Source organism: Cuculus canorus, chromosome 2, assembly GCF_017976375.1.
Source record: "Cuculus canorus isolate bCucCan1 chromosome 2, bCucCan1.pri, whole genome shotgun sequence".
NCBI lineage: Eukaryota > Metazoa > Chordata > Aves > Cuculiformes > Cuculidae > Cuculus > Cuculus canorus.
The window spans coordinates 50,531,056-50,558,666 of record NC_071402.1 but is presented as its reverse complement, the minus strand read 5'-3'; the positions used below and the strand labels follow the sequence as shown (position 1 = coordinate 50,558,666).

The 27,611-nt window shown below is 43.3% G+C and overlaps 1 protein-coding gene across 2 annotated transcripts; it reads right to left on the bottom strand.

Moving 5' to 3' along the window:
- On the bottom strand, positions 1-26,184 carry ABHD3 (abhydrolase domain containing 3, phospholipase). Of its 2 annotated transcripts, XM_009563245.2 has the most exons (9): positions 25,979-26,182; positions 23,318-23,481; positions 20,263-20,445; positions 18,465-18,510; positions 14,993-15,105; positions 10,107-10,280; positions 9,221-9,269; positions 8,971-9,136; positions 1-1,089 (listed from the first exon to the last, which is right to left on the bottom strand). In XM_009563245.2, exons 1-9 carry the CDS (start codon positions 26,123-26,125, stop codon positions 911-913), a joined length of 1,221 nt encoding a protein of 406 aa, XP_009561540.1. In that variant the 5' UTR covers positions 26,126-26,182; the 3' UTR covers positions 1-910. The 2 variants fall into 2 exon arrangements, with proteins under 2 accessions (XP_009561540.1, XP_053915070.1); XM_054059095.1 differs by lacking the exon at positions 10,107-10,280 and having other exon boundaries at positions 25,979-26,184.
- Positions 26,185-27,611: the final 1,427 nt, after the last annotated feature.

The window sequence follows — 27,611 nt, the reverse complement described above, 5'->3', positions numbered from 1 at the left end:
TTTGGATAATTATTTTTTTTATGTAAAGCAGATTATATAGTAATTTCCTGACGTTCTAATGTTTATTCTTTAAAACTAAAATGTTCTTGCAGGGTAATAGTATATAAACATAACAGATAGAATCATCAAGTTTACCAGTTATACCAAGTATGTATTACAATCTATGACAACACCCAGCTTTACATGAACTTTGAAACATGAGATGTCTTTTAATTACATAAGTTATTACAGTACTGTTTTAAAGGAACCTTTTGGTTATATGTAAACACTATAAATTAGCTGTTTAAAAAATAATCATGTAAGACATGTATGGCATTGACGTAGTTTAAAAAACAGTAACTGGCCCTAAATCTGGATACTCTCAATTAGAACAGCAAAAGCAGGTATCATCCTAATGCTATAGAATAACATGCTGAAATTTTGACTTATTTAAAGAACCAGTGATTCTTTGTGTTCCCTCCTCCTTTTGTTTTCACGTTTAAAGATTCTCACCATCAGTGCCCTAAGGAATGGGCCAACTTGTACTACATGTGACAGGATAATATATACTATTTTAAGTGTTGCCCTTCTAATATTAGAAGCCACCTAAATTAAGCCTCCTAAATAAATACTGGTTTAAATGAAAATCCTGAGGAATTATAATCCATTTACTTGATGGGTTTGGATAAGTGCAATTTGATGTATGCAGAATGCTGTTTCATTTAAGGTCATTCTTAGTAAGGCATATTAAAAATAAATATAAAAGTGACAACATAAAACTTAGTTTCTTGCTACAAAATCTTAGGCAAAAAATATTTTTGCATGTAGTAATGGACTTTATCCATTTGCTGGCTTACAGGAGTTAAATTTGTGCATTAAGCTTAACTGCCCTTGTCAGAACGTGCCACTGTGTTATAATAGCGGTCCGAAGCTACATGCTAAAGATTTTGTTCCCGTGCTCAAACACAGCTTGCACAAACTGCTTGAAGACTCTGTCCATGTAAGTGCACTTCCTTGGCCAAATTCCTTCCAGAAAACCAATGTGGCCTCCGCACGAAGTCAGGACCAAAGCAACGTTTGCATTTTGTCTGGCAGTTTCTACTGGTATAGCTAAAAAGGCGGGAGGGAGAAAGAAGTTTTAAGTCCTTCTCTTCTATGAAATGCCAGCCAATAAATATTTTCTCTTACATGTTTCACATCCTATATATGAATAACTATGCACAACATTAACATATGCTACTAATATATACATACTGCAGGACGTAGAACCATAGCTGCGTCAAAAGCCATTTCTCTCTTCACCATTAACTCACCTTATCTGTGTGATTTTTCTGAAATTTTCAGAAATGCCTGGGTTTCAGTTTTCTTTCAGTCCTACCGATAGAACAGCCCCCATGTTAATGCATATTTATGTTTAGGTATGAATTGTGGAAGTGAAAGGGCCATCAGACCTGTAGTTTCTAACTTGTGTTGCGATATCCAACTTTGGAAAAACTGAAGAATGGCAACCTGAATTATGAAGCTCATTCTTTTTGTAGGAAACTCCAAACACAAAGCCTTTAATGTCATGATAGGATAACTTACAGAAAAAAATCTTATCAGGTAATATTAAAGATCATCCTGGGTTATCATTATTATATCTGGTTTGCCAGATATTTACACCTGCACATTTAGACCACACCACACAAACACACTGAGAAGCTCATAAATAAAATACGTGTGGTAAACAGAAAGAGGAAGGGCAAACAACTGCATGAGGACACAGAAAGCTGCTCCGTGTCAGCCAGTAGGTTAGTGGTTCTCTGCTGAATGCTGACTGCTAGAAAAATTACTTAATTTGGAATTTAGATTACTAGACCAGATATTACAAGGATTTTTCTTTCGCTGGGTTAGTTTTTCAGCTCCCTAATCTGGTTCCCCACGCTAATACCAGTACATGAATGGCAGGAGGCCAGTCAGATGAGGACTGTGGTGAGGTGGCCCTTGCAGTGACAGCCTCCAGTTCACTTAAAGTCATCAGTGAAATACACCTGAGACCTCTGCTGATCTTGATAAGTGCAGGAGGGGAGGCTCCAGTGCATCTTATTTTGAATATGCATAGATGTGTGTCTAAATCAGTGGAATCGCTTCCGCGGGTCTCTTTGTGAAAGAAAATCAAGGTCAGCTTGTAGGCTGACAACAGAGAAAGCAGGACTGCAAAATTGCATTTCAGTGGGGTGAGATAACACTCTTATCGTATGAACTGTCTGAGACAAGGTGGAGCTTTGTGGAGCTATGGTGTTTGTGCTTTTGATACAGAAATTAAGTTACTTTAAGCAACTTCCTCTGAAACTTGGGGTATGAGAAATGTACTCCCAAACAGGCAGAAATTGCAGTACACCTCAGAGAAGAATGCCTTTTAAAGTTCCAGTTTCAAATAATATACTTCATGGAAGGAAAAAAAAATCATACAAGTTTTTTGATTACTCTGGATTGTCAGAAAAAAAACAACTGCAAAAGAAGACCTGATGTGTGCAGGCAGAAGGGAGTAACAGGAATTTTACTTATTGTCTAAAAACATTATGATTCCACAAGAAAATAAATCTGATTTTAGGTCATACAGTGCTAAGTTAAAAACGCCTTGGCAGTACAACACAAAGCAGCGAGTCACTCGCAGGATTTCTATTGCTGCCTTATTTATTAAGAAGTATTTTTGAAGAGAGACTTTTAATCATGTTCACTTTTGAAGGAGGGAGGATTCAGTTGTCCACGTCCCTTTCTGACTGAACTTCCTTCAGAAATACCCTTCCCCCCATTTCTAGGAGCCTGCTTTCCTTTACTCCTTTATACATTTGCTATCTCAAAGGTCATTCTCCTCGAATAGTCCTTATCCGTGCCTAGCACTACCTTCTTTATAGCGGAGTTCCTGCCTTTCATTTGGAAGCTGGCAGACTCATTGCTGTGTGCTTCAGACGCTGACCTGCCTTCATTTTCAGCAACCAGAGTAACAGCACGGAGCCATCCCTTAGCCAGGGAAGGACCCACAGCCAGAGTATGCTGCTGGAGATCTTGAATGCAATGACTGTGGCGAACAGCTGCACAACTTAACATAGATCAGGGCAGAAGCACTGGGCCCACAGAGGCAGGGGAGCAGTCTGTGCCTCAGAGATCCTTTCTAGCAGTGGCTGGAATGACAGGCTCTGTTCCACTCCAGCACCTCAGCATGGATGCTAAACCAACCTAATCCACAGCAGGGTCAGGGTCTTCATAAATGCTGCATTAAAACATCCCTGCCCGTAACATAAGGTACTCGGTTGTGCCCGGATCGGAGCACAGACTGAGCTCCAGAGTGCAATGAAGATTCTCTTGCAGAGTATGTGAGACTCTTTGCCTTTTGGTGTTATTAATTTCTTTCACTCTTTTCATCCTTTCAAAGTTACATGCATCTAAGTGGTTTATAGATTCCAGCATTTAGTAAGTGATTCTGATTCTTTACTAGGTGGAAGAAACTGCGCTTCTCACTGTCTCTACAAGAAGTCCTTGGCTTTTCCTTTGTTCAGCTGGAAAACTGAAAATACTATAAGCAGTATCTGGGTCTTTCAAACCAACGCTGAGGCAAGACTAAAAAGAAAAATCAATGAAATAAAAGCCTGGGGCCTGTCAGCCTTGACTGGGAAATAGCAGAGTCTGAAAACAAGAGATGCAGAAAACAATGTGTTATTTCTTGCAATCCAAAACATGCGTCATTTTCAGACTCCAGACTCAGCAAGTACTCCTCTAGAGTTTTGCCTCAGTTCATCTGCCCAGCAATCTCTGATCTGGCTCCCTTGGATTCTATGGATGAACACATTGCCGCATACAAAGACAGTGGCTACAATTCATGTCAGCTTCTGCTGACTGCATTTGCCCACTTATCTGTACTAAGCCATCTGCTCCTCTTCTGCTCTCTGTGGTGCATGGGCCATATTGAGCAGAATCCTCATAGCGAAGTGGGGATGAGACTAAAGCCCGAGTCCCTCATTCCTGTTTCAGGCGATGAATCACATTTTGTGTAGCCATTCTCCAGCTTCCTCCCGGGTTGCTGAGGTGACTAATGGATGGGGATGGGCTTACATGGAAAGTTATAGTGAGGAGTGTGCGAGGAGAGCCAGATTGATCTCCAAGAATCAGAGATAACACAAGGACCCCATTGATCCTAATGGATTCAGGATCAGCTGCATACTGTCCTGAACCCAGCCCTTGTTTAGCTAAGACCGTGCAAGAACGTGATGATTGTTCTCTTTGTCAGATCAGTGTCAAAGGGCAGAGAGAAATATCCTTTCTTGCCAAGAAGGTGCTTTGCTAGGGTGTGTGGAAGGGAGATGACAGTATACGTCTCCTCCGCTGTGCCAACCCAGCTGCCGAAGCCCTTACAGGCTAAGCTCCCCGACACCTCTGCATACCTGTCATTCAGAGGTTGCCAGCGTAATGATACCTTCCAAATCACTTTGCTGATGGTTAGGTATTCATTCTCAAACTGACTGTTAATACTGTGGTGGGTGCCACGTGCTGCCTGCCTCCAAACAGCTACAGCAGCTCTCTCCTAGAAGCCTACCAGCACTAGGATGCTGGTTATCTTCTGTGCCAGACAAGCTGTCAGCTGCGCACAAGTCTTTACGAATGTCATCTGCCCCATCCTGAAGTTCTCCCAATTCTAACTAACATGTGTTTACAGCAGAATTCTGCCAGGGAATTATCACAAGCTGTAGCACTCTACTGAATATGCAGTCATTTCCTTCTATCTTCAGTGAGGATTTTTAGTAGGTGCGATGTTTGACCTGCTGTTACCTCTCTGCTCGTACCTCCCCTGCGGTGAGCAGGACGCCTGCCCTTGGCACAGCCACTCATGGTACAGTTGGGTAACCATTTGCATGACTCCTTCCCAGCAGTTTCTTGCTCCGCAGCTTCTCAGGAGAGAACTGAATATGTTGTGTTGCCCTCCAGTGCCAAAATGCAAATGATGCTTGGCAGTAGTGTGGTACTTTTCTCAAGGCTGTCTCTAGGGGCTGTTAGCCATTCACAAATAAACCCACAATGCAAAAGAGCAAATTTTGCAACATAAAGGGGAATTGAGCACTGCATGTCATGCACTCTAGGATATATGATGGCATGCCAAAAGATACTGCTGTTTGATTTTGTCCACATGTAACCTTGCACTTTTGTTTCTGCTGACCAAAATCTGTGCTACTGTTTGATCCAGCATGAAGTGACCTGTTATTTGTGATCACAGAACACAATGTAAATATGTATGCACATAATTACCTCGTTCAAAATCCATTTGTGGTATGTTCTTTGCAACAAGTACTTTTTAAAAAGAAACAATAGAAAAAACATACGAGTGAAGCAGCATCAGTGTAAATAAGTCACTGCTGTCAGGCTTTCTGTTCCGTTGTTTGGTTGACTTCATAGAATCACAGAATGGTTTGGGCTTGAAGGGACCTTAAAGATCACCCAGTTCCACCCCCTCTGCCACGGGCAGGGACACCTTCCACTACGTCAGGTTGCTGAAAACTTCATCCAGCCTGGCCTTGGACACCTCTGTCTGGGCATTCCTTGGCCACTCGGTCTCTCTGGACAACTTAATTCAACTGTGCTTTTTATGTAATAGGGTGCAAAATAACACCTAAGAGCAATTACTCCAAGTTTGGATTCAGAGGGACAGAAAAGGTTCAGAGAGTACAATAAAGAGTATAATTGAGCTTCAGACATGCGCTTTTTTGGCACAGTGGCTCAGGAGGGAGCTGGCATAGTACCTAGCTTGAAGGGCAGGCTTTCAGCTTGGGCACAACACTCACCGGCGGCAATTAGCCAGGCATTAGTATAGTGAAATTTAAGTCGTCTGCCTAATACGCTGCTTAAAGTCTCTGAGAAGAAAATGCCACTTCAGATCAAAAGTTAAATGTGACACCAATAATGAGTGCTGTCATTCCATCTTCTTGATTTATTTTTGACACTTACAAAATAAAAGGGCCCAACTTCGTTATATTACGTATCTCCTGAAGCAATGGCTCTTTTAAATTAGCTCCGGTGAGAGAAGTGTCATGCAATGAAGAATGCATTTGCTTTCCTTAGTTAGTGTTATGTGGTATAAGAACTGCATTCCAGAATTAAACTACAGGTACGTCAGTTGCCAAGCTCAATGGACTTGAAACAGCAACATTGAGAAGGACAGCAAATGAATTGGTTCTTCCTAATACAGGATTGAGAACAAAAGGCACATTTTCACAATATATTAAAAAATAATTGCTGGGAAACACAAGGGGTAGCAAAGAACTACATGAGAAGAAGGGATCAGTTAGTAAGACGCAAGAGAGACAGTATCTGTGCTTTTAAAGGACAGTCTCTCTTTAGGTTGCTTTTCTGTAGTGACAAAGCAGACTTGGGTTTGTGTCTCCTAAGCTCTGTTATACGGAGATAAATGTGGCTGGCTTTATGAAGGATATTTAAACACAAAGGAATTCTGACATAGCTTTCTCCCTAGTAAGTTTTCTAGGCCTGTTTCCCAGCTGCTGGAAACTACAGCTATCTACAACAGAGGTGGAAGGTAGCTTAAAAGCTGGTAGGTATTACTGGGAGAGATGAGGCATGAAATAACCAATGCTCAAAGCCAACAGAACACTGGGGTCTGGCTGAGAGGAAATTCTGTGGCCTTGAATCCCTTATACAGTTGTGACTGGAAACTGACTCTGGTTGCCACAGGCTTACATAGGTTCACACACTTTTAAGTCAGAAAAAAACAAGCCAGTTGCCAGAACTAAGTGTAACACCAGCCCTTTATGTTTGCTAACATAAAACAGCCCACAAAAGTGTCAAGATGAAGGAACTCCAGTAACTGATGGCAGCAGCCATAAATTCTAGGCTGCAAATCAGGGTGCCCTGTGCCTCCTGCTGGCACAACTTTCACACTGAGGGTACATAGTGCAAGCAAATAAAGGAGTCGTGCTATTAGCTGTAAATCAGCTTTGTCCCGATAGCCCTTTCTAAGGTAAACTTGTCAGCACAAGGGCAATCATTTACAGCCAACAGCATTAACTCTGTGAACAAGGAATAAATGAAATCCAAACATGTTCATGAAGAAAAGCTGGTTAGAGTCGGAGTTTAAGAGAGGATGGGTGGTCCTTACAGCAGACTCTAACATTTATTGTTTCAGAAGTGCTGGTGCTTTACGTCACCCTCCTCTATGCTGCAAGGCTTCTAAGGCATTCTAACAGGCTTGATACTTAATCTTACACAAGAGACCATCCCTGTAATCCACTGCTCACCAAGAGCTGTGTTTCTTATAGAAAACAGCTTCAGGGAGGAGAGACCTGCTACAGCTGTACTCTAGGGGACTGACTCTTTTGGCAAGCCAGACTACACAAATGCAGCACTGTTGACCCTGTAAGAGACCTCTCGAGACCATCTAGTCCAACTAGCCCACTCAAGCAGGTTGCCTACAGCAGCCTGGCCAGGACTGTGTCCAGTCAGCTTTTGAGTATCTCCATAGATGGAGACTCCACAACCTGTCCATGACAGCGTCTGACCACTCTCACAGTAAAGAACGGTTTTCTTGTGTTCAGATTGAATTTCTTGAGGTCAAGGTTGTTGGCTCTTGAGAGCTGAAGGTTATAGTCTAAAATGAAGAGACAAGGGATGGAGTACCTGCACTAGCTTTTATCTAGCTAAATAAGATCCCAGTGGGAATAGGCTGGAAAAGGTTAACTAATCCTATAGGCATAGAGGCATGCTGTCTGGTTCATCGCTGTTGTTATTTGAGCTAACTAGCTAGCTTACTCCTGCCACAGTTACTACTTCACTGTAGAACAGAAACCACAAACTGAGGTCAATTCTGACAAGATATGAGGAAGAATCTTTTATGCTGAAGCTGGTGAAACACTGGCACAGGTTACCCACAGAGGTGGTAGATGCCCCATCCCTGGATATACTCCAGGCCAGGTTGGACAGGGCTCTGAACAACCTGATCTGGTTGAAGATGTCCCTGCTCATTGCAGGGTGGCTGGATTAGATGAGCTTTAAAGGTCCCTTCCAACCCAAACTATTCTATGATTTCCTGGATATGACATACTTATAATAGAAAGAGCAAGTGGCCAAGCTCCTCCAGTACCTGAAGGGGCTACAAGAAAGCTGGGGAGGGACTCTGTTGACAAAGGCTTGTAGTAATAGGACTAGGGGCAATGGATATAAACTGGAGAGAGGAAGATTTAGATTAGGCATAAGGAGGAATTTGTTCACCATGAGAATGGTGAGGCACTGGCACAGGTTGCCCTGAGAAGTTGTGGATGCCCTATCCCTGGAGGGAGGTGTCCCTGCCCATGGCAGGGTGGTTGGAACTGGATGATCTTTAAGGTCTCTTCCAGCCCAAACTATTCTATGATTCTATGATTTTTCTTACTTTTAATTTTCAGGCACTAGAGATGGCACTGAGATTAATGGTTGAGGATTTTGAGTCATCTGAAATTTAAGCAACTCCTAGATGTTCTTTGTAGGGACTGAGTTGAAAAATGGCAAGAAAAAAATTAATTGTTTTCACTTTCATTGAACTCTGAATCTCTACAATCCAGACATCTGAATCCAAGTTCCTCATCATAGGCTGTATTTTACTTGGTGAATAGACATGGGTGCTTCTGAGAGGGCAACACATCTGACATCTTCCTTACGGTGAGGTAACTCACACCTTAAACGTGCATATTCCTTCCTTTTGACTACAAAGAGTCTCCTAATGGCTAATGATCACCATTCCATTCTACATTCTGCCTTCTGTACAAATCAGGTCTCTCCATCGTCAGCTTGTTTTATGTGTCTTACACTGTAAGTAAAATGCAAGGCTGATCCATCCCTGGAGGTTCTAATCCTACTTACAAGTAACATTTAAATACACCTCCACATATAGGTCTGAGTTTATTCTCAGACCTATGCCATTTGTCTCAACAATTGCATATACAGATAAATATATTTTAAAAAGCCTAAACTTACCGTGACCTGGTGAGAAAACATCATCCATAGAGTTTAGACATAAAACTGGAATTCCTACTGACTTCAGCTTGCGGCACGGGCTAGCATCTTCATAGTAATCATCAATTGTAGGGTAGCCAAACATGACTGAAGTGAACTGCTTATCAAATTCTCTAACAGTTCTAGCCTGAAGTACAGAATTCAGATAGGGAAATACATCAGCATTTGGAAAACAGCATCCAGTTAAAGCAGAAGTAACAGTTTCACGTACCTTCATCACAAGATCCATATCAAATAATTTCTCCAACATTTTTCGATGCCTAAAAAGAGAGAAAAATTGGAAGGCTTATTTCTCGGTATATAAACAGACGTCGAAGTCCTCTGCTTTGCAGATACATTTATAGAAATAATTCCCTAACAAGAACATGCTTGGTTTGGATTTTCTGTCACATGAAAAAACTGTCTGGAATCCAAAAGCAGGAGAATCGTTCATTCCTATGCAGGTACATCCAGCAACATAGTAAAAATCTGCATAAGCTATGAGAAAGATGCCAAAGAAAAGAGAACTTAATATTTGGGAATAAAGAATACACCCTAATTTTATTAAGCAAAGGGTGAACAAGTCCCTTCTATGGCTTTCCAGTCAACGCCAACTTAAAAGAATCAATGTTGATACATATATACTGAAAGTCAATATTTCAATATTTCATCCATAAATATAGAAGTTCATTAGTCTTGTGCCAAACCTCTTGAGGAGCAGAGAAATTTAGTCACATTAATGACAATTTTCCTTGCAAAGATCCTTTTGATTTCAAAACTTCCAGAAGAATCATAGAATCATAGAATGATACAATGGTTTGGGTTAGAAGGGACCTTAAAGATCATCCAGCTCCAATCCCCTGTGACGGGCACGGACACCTCCCACTAGACCAGGCTGCTCAAGGCCCCATCCAACCTGGCCTTGGACACTTCCAGGGATGGGGCATCCACAGCTTCCCTTGGCAACCCATGCCAGTGCCTCACCACCCTCATGTCTGCACACAGAACAGCCATGTGAAGCGCTGTTACAGCGTTAATCTTGCCTGTATTATTATACCTGCTGTAGGTCTCATGCTAACATCCTTCCACCTTGCTAAATAGCTTAGAAGGCAACTCACCTGCTGATAGAGGACTGTAGACAAGTAGTCAAGTAATAGTTGAAAAGAAGCCAGTTTAGCGGCTTCTCCAGAGATTCTACAGATTCAAAAACATTCCAACCCGCAGAGAAAATTGCAGCTGCCATTAAAGGAGTGTCTCTGCCAGTTTTGCCCAGGTAATTTAAAAGAAGCATGCTACAAACAGAAATGAAAAACAGAAACATACTATCAAATAGTTTGCTTCAATTTAAAGCAAATACAACAATCAGCCAGCTTTTTGTCTGTTTTTCAACAGTTCCTTGTATCAGCCCCGCTGTTGTGCCTAATATTTGTAACAGGTAGTCAATGTGATCAATGTATGACTCATGAAGTTTGCTTTCTCTCGCTACTGTCAGAGAGGAACTGAGTGCACTGTGTAGGATGTGGGTAGGAGTGCATTTAGAAATAAATGGAGATGTACTAGTCCTAATTATATCACTAAAAGGAAGGAAAAGGTCAAATAAATGTATCTTAGTCATAGAACAGGTATTCCCAAGTTGTTAGTAAGCTTTACTGTTTTACAAGCTCTTGGTCTTCCTGATCTGATAAATCTGATCCGTGTGCCTGACAAATGCAAGCTGTCCCTGGCACGCCTGCCTCACTACAAACCTGTTTTTTGAGTTGAAGGGAATGCTTTTACCTCACCTCACACACAGGAGAGGACACAGCCATTCTTTAACACAAACTATGTAAAGAATGAAGTGTTTGACAATGAATAAAACTAGTGAAACACAGTTATGAGCCAAATAAATGGCTTAAACCTTGCATTTCTGACCAATCGCAACTTACAGTCTCTGCTGCCAATGTGGAGTTGAGTTGAAATAAGGGGAAAGCTCACCAATACCTGACCCTTCAAACACAGCAAAATTAAAATGTCAGGAAGAGAGTGAAAGAAAAATACTACAGAAAAGCTGTGAAGTCTTACTTTACTGCTTGAGGCCCAGAAGTTCATAACCAGAATTTTAATATCAAACATTTAATTCAAACCATTACAAGTTCTACAGCTTAATATAGCTCTCTGGACCTCTAGCACTCTGTACCTTGATGTCATCAACCTCACTTCAAGAGACAGCTGCCTTTAGAGCAAAGGTGTCATGAGCCTGCCTGCCATCACAGAGACTATCCCTGTGCACCAGCTACCAGATCACTGGACAGCAGTGCAAAAGGGAAACCAGTCTTTGGTATTACCAAAGACTTGCCAGTTGGTAGGAACCAGCAGGAAAAGAACAGCAAACAGGAATTGGGAGTGGGCTCCTGCCATCAAGCTCACACGGTTGAACCTGAAGAGGAGAGTCACCTGTCACACGTACAGGAGGGAGGTCGCATGTGTTCGCTCTCACCCAGAGAAAAGGATGAACCTGAGAGTCACCAGTCACTGTAAAAGCACTGAACCATAAACCAATGAAAATAAAGTTGTGGTAGTAGAAGAAGCCACTGCTCTAAAAGAACTCACAGAATCTGTGTGGTAGAGAGAAGGTTTAGGAATCTTTGCGTTAGAAAACAAAGCCCCTTTCCAAAATAATATATATTGAAGATCAATAGAACAAGTGGACTTTCATTTACACCTTTATGAAGCAAATGTTGATTTTTATTCTTAACTGGGCAACCGTGTCCTGTACAGATTAACTGGCTATTTGAAAAATGTTGAAAAGGGATAGATAATAAGAACTACTGTAAGATTAAGACAAGTGGATGATTTCACTATATGCCCCTGGTGAGATCTCTGCTCCTGCTTAATTTTAAACATGCAAGTGCTCCAATTAATTTTGAAGCATGGAAACAGTCCCTGTGTGGATGATAGGATACTTTTCCAGTTTTCTGTACAATTATGCATATGCTTTCTCTTTGCAGTTTAATACTTTAAAAACATATTGGAGGAGCACGGTGGACTATCTTGCCTAATTTCACCCAAAGGTGGTAGGGAGATAAAAGCCAGGAACACAATACAGATTCCCTGTGCCACACTAACAGGCTTTGCCACTATTTAAGATACCATAGCTAGGTTAAGCCAAGGGCAGAACCAGCACTAAGGGCCAAACTGGTCTTTCACGCCAGTCACAGAACGGCTACCTTCTCCTGAACCTCTGGCCCTGAAAACCTGGTGCTCTACCTACTACACCTTGGCCCTCTTAGTTCTAGTGTAATGGTGCGCCACACATTAAGCTACCGACAAAGAAACACTGTGCTTTAAATTCCCATGTCATCATTGAGACAGGCCTGGACTGCAGATGCTTCTTTGGTGTTCACCACTGCCAGTTAAACGTGGTTTTATAATGCATCTTTAATTCCATGGAGGTCATTCTGTTCCTCTACTCTGCTCTCATGAGACCCCATCTGGAGTCCTGCATTCAGTTCTGGAGTCCTCAGCACAGGAAGGACATGGATCTGTTAGAGGGGGTCCAGAGGAGGGACACAAAGATGATCAAAAATGCTAAGATTATTCAATGGTGGATTTTTAAGCTCAAAAATTAGCAGGGAAGGTAAGCATCAGAAGTACAATACTGGACTGGAGGAGAGTTGCTTTGATTTTGTCAGGGACCTGGCTGGCAGGATTCCATGTGAGATGTCCCTAATGGGCACAGTGGTCTAGGAGAACTTTAAGGATAATTGATCATAAAGCACAAGTCTGGTACATTCTGATGTGCAAGGAAGTTTAGCAGGAGTGGCAGAAGACCACATGAAGGAACAAAAAACTACTCTTGGCTGAATTCAAGAAGGAAGTATTCAGAAGGTAGAGGTGGGGTGGGATGCCTGGGAGAAACAGTCATTGCTCAAACATGCAGGAATGCAGTTAGGAGGCTTCCCGGGTTCCCCTGCCTCTCAGGGTTGTCAGGTCCCTGTGCCTAGGATCAGAGTACAGAGAGTGAATTATTACTCATGGCAGAGGAAGATCGAGTTAGGGTTCAGTTATGTAAGCTGGACATAGGCGTGTCAAAGGGACCCGTGAGGTGCAACAAAGCTGCAGAGGGAAGCAGACACAGTCACTGTGAGACTCCTCTCTATGACTTTTGAAAGCCTCCAGCAACTGTGGGGTATTGCTCATGCTTGGAAAAAAGGCACTCATCTACAAGAATGGCAAGGAGGAGGAAATACAGGCTGGTCAGCCTAACCTCAGCGCTTTGGGAATATCCTCTGGAAGCCACTTCCAAGAATGTAAAAGTAAACGAGGTCCCTGATAACAGCCAGCATGGATTTACCAAGGCTGAAGAAAATCTGATTGCCTGATAATGAGCTAGCTGCCTCCACTGATCAGAGGAAAGGAGTGGGTGTTGCTTATTTTGATGTGAGCAAGGCTTTTGACAGTTTTCCGTGGTCTCCATGTAGCCAGATTGGAGCAACACAGTTTGAACAGGTGAATTGCAACGTGGGTGGAAAACTGACTAGACCACTAGGCTCAGAAGTTGTGGTCAGGAGCTTGAAGTCCAACTGGAATGGTTGGACCAGTTACTAGTAGTGTTCCTTGTGGGGTCAATACTATGAGTGCTCTTCATTAAATGGATGATGCGATGGAATGCAGCCTTGGTAAGCTTGCAAGTCAAATTGTGGGGAGTGGCTGGTGAACTGGAAGACAGGGACCTCAACAGGCTGGAGAAATGGGCTGCCAGAAACCTCACAAAGTTCAACCAAAGCAAATGCAAAGTCCTGCACCTAAGACAGATCAATGACTGGACAGAGAGAAGCACTGCACAAAAAGACCTCGGCAATCTGACCATGATTTAGTGATGCACCCTCACAGCAACGATGGCAACTAACGACTTATTGTGCTTTGTTAGTAAGAGCAAAACAAGCAGGTCTAGGAAAGAGATTATTTTCTCATTTTAGCATTTAGGAGATTGCATCTGGAGCACTATGCCAAATTTTGGGCTTCTCAGCAAGGCAGACACTGATGTACTGGAAAGATTCCTATGTCTTCATACTGAAGACACTGGAAAAATCCCAGCAACATGAATGGAAAAAGGTTGGCCTGATTTAAAAGGCTTCCAACTTACTTGTTTTGATTATCAATAACTACATTGCTTGAACAAATCTGTATTTAGCCAAAATTCCTACAAGTTGTTAGTAGATTAACGTCAATATACAGGGCTATATCTGCCCACCCTCCATAAAATGTCTCAAAAAAAATGGAAGTCTCAGGAAGTTACCACAGTGTCTGCAGTATTTCTAGCGCGAGTTCTCCTTTCCTACAATTTTTGTTCAAGAGGCTGCCTGAACATTTCTCCTAGCTTCTAGCAGTGGTTTTCCTAAGAAACTGTGCTGTCATTGTCTGTTCTAGCTGTGCTTTCTGGAGAGAAGCCAGGACACAGCAAGTCTTAATACCACACGCCGTATCAACCCATACTGGCTTCAACAACAATACTACTTCCTGCTCCTGAGCCAGACAGAGCAGATACCCACATCTTTTCCAGCTCAACCTACCCACACAATGCAGAACCCAAACAGAGCGACAATCAATCTTGTAATTTCCAGGTTGTTGCTAAGAAACATGGTAAGTTAGTTCTAGTTCCTGTTTTTTATCCCTCTGATCCAAAGACAGCCTCCGTAGTTTCCAAAGACTGTATGGCCCACCTGTTTGGTTGTCAATCTGTCTGTCAGTGCTTCCTGTCTTTCTCCACCCCCCTCAACTTTTGAACGTTGGCCAGTTTTGACCTTTGGAATGGAAACACATCAGGACAATTTTGACCCTGACACAGAGCTAAAAGCCTCAAAGATAGGAAGTTCCTGAAAGTCTTCTGAATATCGACTGTTGGAGACAAACCCAAGTTCATTGCAGTTCAGTAAGCAATGCAAGTATTGCAGAGTAATAATTTACCATCAGCCTTATTTCACCATCGTAGTTAAGCTGAGACTCGTGTTACTTAATACCTTACCCTCCCATAGAAACACCGGCTGCCATGAACGGTGCTGAGGGGTGCAAGCTGTGTACGTGATGAATTACGGCCTCTAAATCCTCTGTGTTCGCTGCACAGTAAGTCCTTGGTGTCTGCAAGGAGTCAGAGGGAAAAATGCCACCATAAGCTTTTGTACTATCCTTTAAGGACAAAGCAAACTGAACAGTGGATCATTTATATAACAAGATAAATTTAGCCTTTATCGTGAAACTGCGCTAAATGGCAAATATAAACCCAGAACGTTCCACAAGGAAGGTGGAGGAAAGAGTTATAGTTGTTATCGTTGCAAAATAAAACAGGTGACAAATATTTTCAGCACCCACAACCTCCAGGTCACAGACAAAATCTGAACACAGAGCGATGAGCTAAACTAGGCAGAACTCAATCAGAGCTAGAGAGCCACTGGTATTTTTAAAATACCCTGAGGAAATGGAAACACATCACAAAGGCCGCAATTTGCAGAAAAGAAAGTTACAATGACAGTTTAACCATCTTCATCTGCATTAAGATGCAAAAGAAAATATTATATTTCAAGTTCTGCCAGTTGGCATTTGAAAAGTAGCCAGTATTTGCATTCTACACACAATGCAAGCAAATAAATAGGTAAAGAAATTCAGCAGTGCCCTTTGCCTAATTTATCAAACTATTCTATTAATTAAAGCAATGAAACAAATGTATTATCCCTTCTCTCTCTATTCAGCATCACTGTCTCTTCAAATCTTGATCTGAGACTTGGAACTGAGACTTGGATAACCCCTTCCTTGCCTCTGCAGGATAAGCACAGCTTCTGAGCCTCACCCAAAGCAGTAGGAGGGAGATCAGTCCTTTTATGACAGAATAAGAATCACAATAAAATACGGGCTTTTGTAGTGGTGTTCTCTAGATTTCATCTGCAGCAAATGAAAGCTTTTAACTATGGAGTTGCTACTTAAGTGTTAGTGACCTTGACTTAGCTATAGGTAGTGGCTGGCCTGCCAAAATTCAGTATAAGCACTAAAACTAAACATAAAAATACTTACTTATGAGTTAATTGAACCTATTTGTTGCCCGAAGCAACAATGTATTTTAAGGGTGTATTTTTTAAATTGGTTTCCATTAAACAGCCTGGATGTTTGTGGGCGATTTTAACAAGCTTAATTAGATGAAACTAATTACTTAAAATACATTTAACAAGAATATTGAAATGCTGAATTCAAAGATTAAAAAAAAGGAAAGAAAAGCTAACTCTTGATAATTAAAACGGAGGTGTTTTTAATTTCCATTTATGTTGCATTTCCAGTTGTTATCCACGTGAATCACTCTTCACCCTATTAATTATAAACAGTGTGAATGTGTTTTATTTTAATTAACTTGTCAACTTTACAAGCAAAAATAAATTATTTTTGGAACTAAAGTCTAATGTATTCTAAATGAAAGTGTATTTGATTAAAAGTTTATAAAACTACAGAGATGTGCTGCGTTTTGATTTCAGTTCATCCCTGACACTTTCATGTCTGCCTGTCTACTCATTGTCTGAAGATATTTTAAAACACCATCTTAGCTTACATTAGATGTGGTCAACCTAATATTTGATAACCAGAATTCACACTGACTTTCAATAACAAACTAGAACATAATTTTAAAACTGATTCTTTAAATAGCGTATTTATTTTGTGTAAATTGTGTAAATCTTTAAATAGCGTATTTATTTTGTGTAAATCTATCTTCAAAAAGACTAGAAAAAGAACTACTTGCATGACTAATTTCTGCTGTGGTGCTCAACTGTGCTTCAAACTCATTAACTAAGGATTTTACATTAAAATGTAGAAACCCCTTTGCAGAAAATGTAATAATTTCAGCTGGTTTGCTTCCCAGTAAGATCTTATAAAGCTTAAAGATGTAAATCCGATTACAGTAAAATACACACAATGCATGCAAACAAGAGATCTTTTCTCTTAACGATTCAAAAATCCATCAATAAGGACTTTGTGTGTCACAAAACTGCTTTGTAGGTCCACCTCCAAAAGTATGCAGAAAACTACTCTTAACATGGCAATATTTGCATTGAAATGCTTTATCTGATTATGGGAAAAAATTCTGAGCTTTTGAAAGTTTGAAACCAAGGGATTAAAAAATGCAAAACAATACCAAGTATTATGCACATTCATTCCAGCTGCAGAACTGTCAACAAAATGCATGTGAAGAAACAAAGCTTATTCAGCAATATTTCATCATGCCTTGCCCCTAGCTGTAGAAAACATTCAGCTTCAAGACTTTCTCATTTGTGGAATTGCCAGTTCTTTCCGAGCAAACACGATATGTCTGTTGCAAAGACACAAAATATCTTTTGTCACTGAGTTTGTGTCATAATCACTGAGAAAATTACAAGAACACGTTTAACTTTGAGGATATGGCTATCGTTCATTAACTCATTGACAGATAATACAGAACCATTTTAGTAGCACAACTTTTTAACCATCTCAAAATCTATTTTAAACTCATATTGGCAGGTGGGAAAGTAATTATGATTGCTTATATTTGGATTTGTATGTTAAAACAACTGGCGAAAACTCCATTGATTAAGCAGAATTCCTTGAATGTGTGCATTTTAGATACTGTAGTATTTTTGGAAAGAAATGGGCAAGGATTGTTCATTTTAGTATTACAAGTATGATGGCTGGGAGAGAGTTAAATTCCTCCCTAGTAGCTGGTATAGTGCTATGTTTTGGATTTAGTATGAGGATAATGTTGACAACACTGATGTTTTGGCTGTTGCTGAGCAGCGCTTACATTAAGGACTTCTCAGCTTCTCGCCCTGCCCTGCCAGTGAGGAGGCTGGGGCTGCGCGGGAAGCTGAGAGGGGACACATATGATATTCCATACCATACGATGTCACAGTGTGTATAAAAACTGTGGGCAGTTGGCCAGGGGTGTTGCTCGGGAACAGGCCAGGCATTGGTCAACTGTTTTGCATTTGCATCACTTGTCTTTCTTGGGGTTTACCTCTCTCTCTTTTTTTGTTATTTTCCTTTTCATTCAATTTATTATTACTAATAATATATTTCAATTATTAAACTATTCTTATCTCAACCCACAAGTTGCCTCATTTTTACTCTTCCCGTTCTCTCCCCGATCCCACCAGGGGCCAGGAAGTGAGTGACCAACTGCCTGGTGCTTAGTTGCTGGTTGGGGTTAAATCACAACAAGATAGGAAGAATTTAATTGATTTCCTAAATTGAAGCGTTCACAAAAACTGTGTTTTGACTAGGTAGCCTCTTTGAATTTTCAAGTAAAAGATAAATATCGGCACATGATTGATCCACCAGACAAACAGATTCTCTTCTCTGCATTTTTAACATACACTGTGAATTTCTCTCATTTAAATCCAGCTGTACAAATAGACACAAATCATTCCATATTAAATATATACTGCTTATACGTGAGAGATGTTTATCTTAAAAGTCATCCTTACCAAAAGCTCCTCGCCAGCAATTCCCCGATTGTTAAAAACCACACATCTAGAAATTGAGAAAGTAAATCCAGTTACGCACGTTGTTCATTTCACTAGAAAAGGTAACTAAAACACAAATTAAACTGAAAATGCATAAAGAAAAATGAGCCAAGTGTATGAATAAATCCAGTACATAAATATCTACAGTTATACAGATCCTTAAGTCTGACTTGCATGGAACAGGTTTTATACCAAAATAGAGTTCATTGAGGTCAGTGGGACTCTTATGAGCTCTGCAATTTGCTGGTCGAGATTGGGTTGCAGGATGAGAGCTAGAGGGGTTCCCTGAAGCTACAGGGGTCACTCGAAGATGGCACACGCGTCTTGTTCTGCCTGCGCTCTGAGCTGGCCAAGTACTAGCTGTAAGCTCTGCCTGTGCAGAGCTGAGCCTAAAGCAGAGCTCTGAAAGAGGACGTCAGAGATCTGCGTGTGGACATCCTCCAAAGCTACATAATTGTAGTAAATAGCAAGTAATGTGCCAAATCAAAATTATAATGACAGCTGCATCTCAGCTGCAGGTTCTTGGGGATGGGAATGTTTTTTGTCTGGACTACCAGAAGTTTCTCTTCTCTCTGTGCTGGTGGGAGCCACTGAATTTTCCAGCACTATTGCCTTGATTTAAGGATCTATATTTTTTTAATAAATCTTATTTTTCTATTCCTGTCTACCATCTCACTGTAATAATTTTGTTAAATAAAAGATATTTCAGATAGGCTAAAGACAAGAAAAATTACTTATTTTGGTATTTCTCAAATGATGCTATTTAAAAAAAAAAAAATAGCATTTTATTGAAATCTGACCTAAAGCAATCCTTTTTAATGCTCCGCCTTCTTTCCTGAGGTGATCAAATGCAGATATTTCTCTCAGGAATACTTAAAAAATGAACTGTAAGAAGCTGTTGATCTGAGGGCTTTCCTCCCCTGATTTTTTACTGCTAAGTTTTAAAGTGATTTTAAAAGTACTGTGACCAGTTAAAGTGCTACTTTACTTTCATCACTTAGTAAAGCAGTTTTCCAAACCTCCAAACAAAGAGCAAATAGCCAGACACCTACATAAGCACTCACATTTAGATATTTGAAGAACTTATTATATTCAGTACTAGAAGCCAATCTGCAAAGACAAAATGTAATATTCCAAATACACATCCTGGAACAATGACAACATATTTTAAAGCACAGTAGCAGCAATTTGATTACATAAAGGAATCTACTCATTGACTAATCTACTCATTTTACCCAACTCTGACCAGAAGCCTTAATAACAAACCTAAACTGAACGGTGACAATTAAAAGGTGACAAACCTCTTCCTTAACTACCACCACTAAGAGCAGGCTAGCTCCCCTTTCTGCACTCACGTATTTGAGGCTGCTGAATCAAGCAATTTTGGCATTCAGAAGCCGACCTCCTCCGAGGCCAGCTGCCAGCAACCCGTTCACATGAGTCTTCTTGGAGCTGGATACAACCCCTTCTCTAGAAAGTGTAAAGGTACACAAATGCTGATATCGTAGTGTGAGAAGTAGCAGCAAAGGGCTGCGCACACTTGTCTTGCTTTCACTGCAATCTCTGGGGTGAGCCTCTAGATGTTAAAACTGCCTTTCCGAACGCACTGTCTGTTACATAATTCTACTGCCATTATAACTAATAATACTTTCTTACATAAACTAACGTCTCATTTGCCTAAGGAAGGCATCTTACACATATACATACTCATATGCAATCTTATTAGAAGTTAAACACTAGCGATGAAATACAACAGCACCTATATCCCAGGGTTTCACTTTGATGGATCATATGAAGAATGTAGGATTCCTTGCTTGTTCCGGTCAGGCCAGGCAATAACAGGACAGTGGGTCTTGTGCTGGCATCCGGATAATATAAGCTGTCGTTATTATCAAACCAATCCAACGAAATCTGTCCTCCATCTGCTGTTTTAATGAGCTCGCTGAAAGGCACATTTCAAGACAACACTGATTAGATTGAAAAATATATGCATTTATGCATCATAGAATCATAGAACGGTTTGTGTTTGAAGGGATCCTTAAAGATCATCCAGTTCCAACCCTGCTGACAAGGGCAGGGACACCTTCCGCTATATCACGTTGCTCAGAGCCCCATCCAGACTGGCTTTGACTTAAGAATGCCTACAAATTACCAAGTAAGAATTCTGCATTTTTAATACTCAAAGTGCCACTTAGCTAGGTATGTCTGCACATTTACCACCCAGAAAGAGGCATGTCTTCAGCTGACATGAATTAGCACAGTCAGTTTGTAGAGCAACTCCCCCTCTACAGTAAATGAAGAGCTGGCCTTCCATAAACGGCTGCTGACGGACTGGAAGCTTTTAACCAATGTGATTTTGGCACTGCCTTCTGTTTGGTACAGCCTAGTGTACTGTAGTTTTCCTTTGGATCTTCTGAGACTCTTCTGATAGCACGCTGGGCAATGTGTTAAACATTATCACATTTTCTTCTCTTCATCTAAAGAAGCAGCATGTAAAATGGAAGGCACTTCATTACGTTTTGAACACACGGAACATGGACACACACTACTGTATCTTTCACTCTGTTATCATAGAATCATAGAATCACAGAATGGCTTAGGTTGGAAGGGATCTTAAAGATCACCCAGTTCCACCACCCTCCACCACAGGCAGGGACACTTCCCACCAGGCTGATCAAAGCCCCATCCAACCTGGTCGTGAACACTTCCAGGGATGGGGCATCCACTACTTCCCTGGGAAACCTGTGCCAGTGTTTCACAACCCTCATCGTGAAGAATTTCTTCCTAATATCTAATCTAAATCTTCCCCCTTCCAATTTAAAGCCATTATCTCCACAAACTTTGCTAGAGTGCAATCTTAAACCATGTATCTTAAGAATGCAAGAAATGTTTTAATATCCCAGGAAGCTAAGCATGCACTTAACAATGAAAGGCAGGTTTTAGTCTTTTTTTTTTAGAAACATACAGCATCTTCCCTCTTTTCTGGCAATGAAGACCTCATACAAGACAGTTGGCATAGGAACTACCAAAATGTAAAGCCTACCTTGCATTTGAATTTTCATTTGTAAGTCTTGATAGCACCTACTCTGGGTTTTAAAGCTTGTCAGCCTCATTGGACTCATTAGCTCAGCTTTGCCCTTTTTCAGTACTGGGAAGTAGATGCAATGCTGGTGTGTACTGCCAACACAATCTCAAATGGTGCAAAATAAGCATTGACCCATGGAACTATGTTTCTTCCCTTGCAAACCTCGAAACAGAGAGTACACAAGAAGGGCTCGAAAAAGTGGACATGGCCATACCACTGAAATGTTTCCTAGTTACTAAAACTAAGGGAAGCTGCTAAATGCTAAATCTATTCTGCCATGCAAACAGAGCTGAAACAACTTGTGCTGCATCCAGGTTCCGGCACATAAAAGTACTTCTCCTTAGGTCTTGTGCCAAATGCCTCATTTGCCAGACTAAGTCTCATTTCTGTGTGAGAGAGATCAGCTGAGGACAAACAAAAAAGACAGTATTTTTTCCCTCTTAGAATTTAGGTATCAAAGAACACAAGATAAACCCCGCAGGTAAAAGACACTCTGAAAACCCTAGAAGTTTTACACATTCAAAACAAGGCTAACTGTGGCCATGCTATGGTTAAGGTTGAACATGTTGGTTCAATGGACAGACACAGGGATATTTGACACACCAGATGACTGTGCTGCTATCCAGAGGGACCTCAACAGACTGGAGAAATGGGTTGACAGAAATTTGATGAGGTTCAATAAGGGGAAGTGTGAAGTCCTGCACTGGGGAAGGAACAACCTCCTTCCTGTACCAATACAGTCTCAGGGCTGACCATCTAGAAGGCAGCTTGGCAGAGAAAGATACGGGGCCCCTGGGGAGCACCATGTTGAACAGGAGCCACCAATGCATCCTCGCAGGACAGAAGGCCAACAGCCTCCTGGGCTGCATTAGGAGGAGTGTTACCAGCAGGGCAAGGGATGTGATTCTTCCCCTCTCTTCAGCATTGGTGAGGCCACAGCTGAAATACTGAGTCCATTTCTGAGCTCCCGTCTACAAGGGAGACATGGACATACTGGAGAGTCCAGCAAAGGGTTAGGAAGATAATGAAGGGACAGGAGCATCTCTGTGAGTAAAGTCTAAGAGAGCAGGGACTGATCAGCTCAGAGAAGAAAAGACTCAGGGGGATCTTATCAATGCTTCTGAATACCTGAAGGGAGGGCACAAAGAGGACAGAGCCAAGCTTCTGTCAGTGGTGCCCAGTGATGGGATCACAGGCAACGGGCACACACTGAAACACAGTAGGTTCCCTCTGAACATCAGGAAACAATTTTTCACAGTGAGGGTGACTGAGCACTGGCACAGGTTGCCCAGGGAGGCTGTGGAGTCACCATCCTTTGGGATATTCAAATGGTGTCTCAATATGGTCTAGGGCAACTGACTCTAGGTAGCCCTGCCTAAGCAGGGGAGTTGGATTAGGTGACCTCCAGAGGTCCATCCCAACCTCAACCACTGTGTGATCCTGTAAACATACAACCACATCAGCCCCTATATTGTAACCAATATTTCAGTGCTCCGTGACTCTCTTGAGTTAAAATAGGGCTATTTGGAAGCCTTGACCTTTTAAACCTAACATATATCAATTGAATCCAGGACAGAGATGGTTCCAAACCTAGGATGGAGTCATAAAGGTGGACATAACTCAAAAAAAAATGAGCACAAGCTTGAGCAATGACTGTAGCTGTGGTACAGTTGGAGTAAGGTAACTGCTGGCTGCCAAATCAATTACTTTCCAGAAGAAAGGCACTTACTTTCTGTACTGTACTTGGGGTCTAGAGGTGATAAAGGGACGCAGGAGCGTCTGCACTCGACCTTCCCAGCACCAAATTGTGGGATAGTAAGTTTCTGTCACAACAGGGCAATATTCCTCAAGAAAGCGGCAAAAATGGTCGTTGCTGGCCACCAGCTGGGGTTTCTAGGAAGAAAGACTACAGTCAGGCATGGGCATTCATATAAAAGGAAGGAAGGAAGGAAGGAAGGAAGGAAGGAAGGAAGGAAGGAAGGAAGGAAGGAAGGAAGGAAGGAAGGAAGGAAGGAAGGAAGGAAGGAAGGAAGGAAAGCTTGTTTAAATCTTCTCCCAGAAAACCAATTTATTTCATATAATCATTTTCAATAAAGAGATAAGTAAACCAAACCCAAGCGAAATGCCAAAATGTCCAACTGAAAAATGAAACCCACTAAACGTAACGGATTCCTTACCTATTTCTGGTAACGTTCTTCTAGCTCTGCTTTTCCCAGCATTGTATCTTTCACTGACAAATTGAAACCCTCCTGTCTCACAGTAAGTGAGAAAGATTTTACCAAATCCATTATGCACAGAAATGATGCTTCATCTGCATACTTTGTGCACCTGCAGTACCTATTTTTATCTGGCAGGACACCTCCCATCGCACACCACAACCGTGTTAGTTATTCACCTCTAACGATGCCCTGCATACAGAGATTTTTCTTACAGAGCCTGTTTGAACACCAATTAACCCGGAAACTCCCGTGTACCAAACATTTTGCATTTCAGCAACCACATTTCTTAAACTTCTCTTTCATGCTGACTCTCCAACATCCTAGCATTAAACAGGACAACAACGGGTGATTTGAAGAAAACCATTACACACACACAGAGCAGCGGTCCGTCCTCCTGACCCTACATTGTTCTCTTCTGACCAAAATGAAGTGCCCTCTTCTCGATGAAGAGGAAGGCTGTGTTCTCAGTGGTTCTGTGAAGTGCTGTGGCAACACCCATGCCCTCAATAGCCATAAATCTTTCGATAGGCGTATTTTGATAGGCGTATTTCCAGCTGATTAAGCATTCAACGAGGTGCTTTCGCTACAGGGCCACTTTAGATCAGATCACAGGCTCGCTGTATCTAAGTCATTTGCAAATGCCTAATTCATCTACAAAACCACCGCTGATGAGAAGATGTACAGTTTCTGAGCCCCGAACGCACGGTGATAGCAGTTCCAAAGGTGTTCACAATGGCACCGAAGGCAGACACAGGGCAGCGAACCACTTTTATCACCTGCCCTGTAGTTAAACCAGCGAACAGATCGGAGTTTGTTCACAGAATCACAGAACAGTTAAGGTTGGAAAAGACCTCTCTCTAAGAGCATCAAGTCCAGCCATCAACACAACCCCACCATGCCTACTAAACCACATCCCAAGGTGCCACATCTAAATGCTTTTTTAACACCCCAGGAAAGGAGGACACTCCACCACTTCCCTGGGCCACCTCTTCCAGTGCTTCACCACTCTATTGGCACAGGTTTTTTTTCCTGATATCCAGTCTAAACCTCCCCTGGCACAACTTGAGGCCATCTCCCTCTTGTCCTAAAGTCTCATCTTGTAGTGGAGAGAGGCTCCTGACTCCCTTTTCCAATCCATCACCCCAGACGAGCTCTCCCCCTGGCAGGACAGCATTCCAAGGATCCCATCAGACCAAAGCTCCTTCTCTCTCTGCCCGGGCAGGACCAGGCGGGCGCTCCCCCAGGAGCGGGGGCGAAGGCAGGAGACGCCTTAGCGGTTCCCAGGAATGGGGCGGGTGGGGGACGCAGAGCCAGTACTGGGGTAGGGGGTCCGGCCACCGGGACCATGTAGCAACACCGGCTGAGGGAGGACGAGGAGGGGATGCGCAGGGCCCTGGCTGCCTCCCCGGGGAGGGGTGGGTGAAGGTGACCTTGTCGGAATGGGTGTCCGCTTGTTGAGATGGGTGTCCCCTTGTTGGAATGTGTCCCCCCTTGGTGTCCCCTTGTCGTGATGGGTGTCCCTGTGCCGGGACAGGTGTCCCCTTGTTGGAATAGGATGCCCCTTTGTTGAGATGGGTGTCCCCATGCTGGGACGAATGTCCTCTTGTCACGATGGGTGTCCCCTTGTCGGTACGGGTGTCCCCTCATCGGGAGAGCTGTCCCCTTATCGGGACATGTGTCTCCATGTCGGGATGAGCGTCCCCTTGTTGTGATGGGTGTCCCTGTGCCATACCGGGCGTCCCTTCATCAGGACAGGTGTCCCCTTGTCAGGATGGGATGTCCCCTTGCCGCGATGGTCCCCTGTCGAGATGGTTGTCCCCATGTCAGGACGGGCGTCCCCTTGCCGCGATGGGTGTCCCTGTGCCGTGCCGGGTGTACCCTCGTCAAGATGGGCGTCCCCTCGCCGGGACGCGTGTCCCTTTATGGCGACGGGTGGCCCCCTGTCGGGACAGGTGTCCCCTTGTTGGGACGGGATGTCCCCTCGGAGGGACATGTGTCCCCCTGTCCCGATGGGTGTCCCCTCGTCGAGATGAGCGTCCGCTTGCTGGGACGCGTGTCCCCCTCTCGGGACGGGTGTCCCCTCGGTGTCCCCTCACCGCGACGGGCGACCCCCGTGCCGTGACCGGTGTCCCCTGTCGGGACGGGTGTCCCCCCGCCGCCCTCCCGCTCACCTTGGCGATGCTGCTGAGGTAGTAGCAGGCGTAGGCGACGCCGAATCCCAGCACGAGGGACAAGCCCACGCCGGAGCCGAACAGCCCCACGCGCACCTGGCTCTCCAGGTACAGCGAGAGCTCCCTGGTCAGCACCTGCCAGTCCATGGCCCCGCAGCGCTGCCGCGGCCGGGGGGGAAGGACGGGGAGGAGGAGGAGGAGGAGGAGCTGCCTCCCCGCCGGCTGCAGCGCCGCCCCGGCACCGCGGGGAGAGGCGATCGCGACCCTGCGCTCGGCTGAGCAGCCGATCCTGCGCTCGGTTCGGGCCCCCTCGCTACTAGAAGGACATCATAGAGTCATAGAATCATAGACTCATAGCATCATAGAACAGTTTGGGTTGGAAGGGACCTTAAAGATCATCCAGTTGCAACCCCCCTGCCATGGGCAGGGACACCTCCCACTGGATCAGGCTGTCCAAGGCCCCATCCAACCTGGCCTTGAACACCTCCAGGGATGGGGCATCCACAGCTTCCCTGGGCAACCTGTGCCAGTGTCTCACCACTCTCATGGTGAAGAAATTCCTCCTTATATCTAGTCTAAATCTGCCCCTCTCCAGTTTATACCCATTGCCCCTCGTCCTATCACTACAAGCCTCTGTGAACAGTCCCTCCCCAGCTTTCCTGTAGCCCCTTCAGGTACTGGAAGGTCGCTATAAGCTCTCCTCTGAGCCTTCTCTTCTCCAGGCTGAACATCCCCAACTCTCTCAGCCTATCATCATAGTGAAGGTGCTCCAGCCCTCTGATCATCTTTGTAGACCTCCTCTGGACTGGTTCCAACAGTTCCATATCCTTCTTATGCTGAGGATTCCAGAACTGGACACGATACTCCAGATCAACCAGCACTCCAAGTACTTCTCTGCAGGGCTGCTCTCAATCACGTCATCCCCCATCCTGTAATGAAATCGCGGATTGCCCTGACTCAGCTGCAGGACCTTACACTTGGCCTTCTTGAACCCCGAGGTTCTCAAAGGCCCACTTTTCCAGTCTGTCCAGGTCCCTCTGGATGACATCCTGTCCTTCTAGTGTGGCAACTGCACCGCTCAGCTTGGTGTCATCTGCAAACTTGCTGAGGGTGCACTCGATCTCGCTGTCTATATAATTGATGAAGATATTAAACATCAAGGTGCTGCAGCACAACCAGAGGAGGGCAACGAGGCTAGGGAAGGGTCTGGAGCATGAGTGTTAGGAGCAGCTGAGGGAACTGGGACTGGTTAGGCTGGACAAGAGGAGGCTGAGGGGAGACCTTATTGCTCTCTACAACTACCTGAAAAGAGGTTGTAGCCAGGTGGCTGCTGGTCTTTTCTCCCAAGTCACAAGTGATTGGACGAGGGGAAATGGCCTCAAGTTGCACCACGGGAGGTTTAGATTGGATATTAGGAAAAAATTATTTGCCAATAGAGTGGTGAAACACTGGAAGAGGCTGCCCAGGGAAGCAGTGGAGTGTCCATCCCTGGAGGTGTTAAAAAAGCACGTAGATGTGACACTTTGGCACATAGTGTAGTAGGCATGGTGGTGTTGGGCTGATGGTTGGACTGGATGATCTTAGAGGTCTTTTCCAACCTTAATGAATCTATGAAACCCTGAGGAAAGCAGCA

Coding starts and splice junctions, on each gene's coding strand:
- ABHD3 (XM_009563245.2), bottom strand. CDS start 26,125: ATGGACTGGCAGGTGCTGACCAGGGAGCTCTCGCTGTACCTGGAGAGC. Junction 15,106..18,464: donor TTGCTGGCGAGGAGCTTTTG/GTAAGGATGACT, acceptor GACTCCTTGCAG/ACACCAAGGACTTACTGTGC. Junction 10,281..14,992: donor GCCGGTGTTTCTATGGGAGG/GTAAGGTATTAA, acceptor TTCTGTTTGTAG/CATGCTTCTTTTAAATTACC.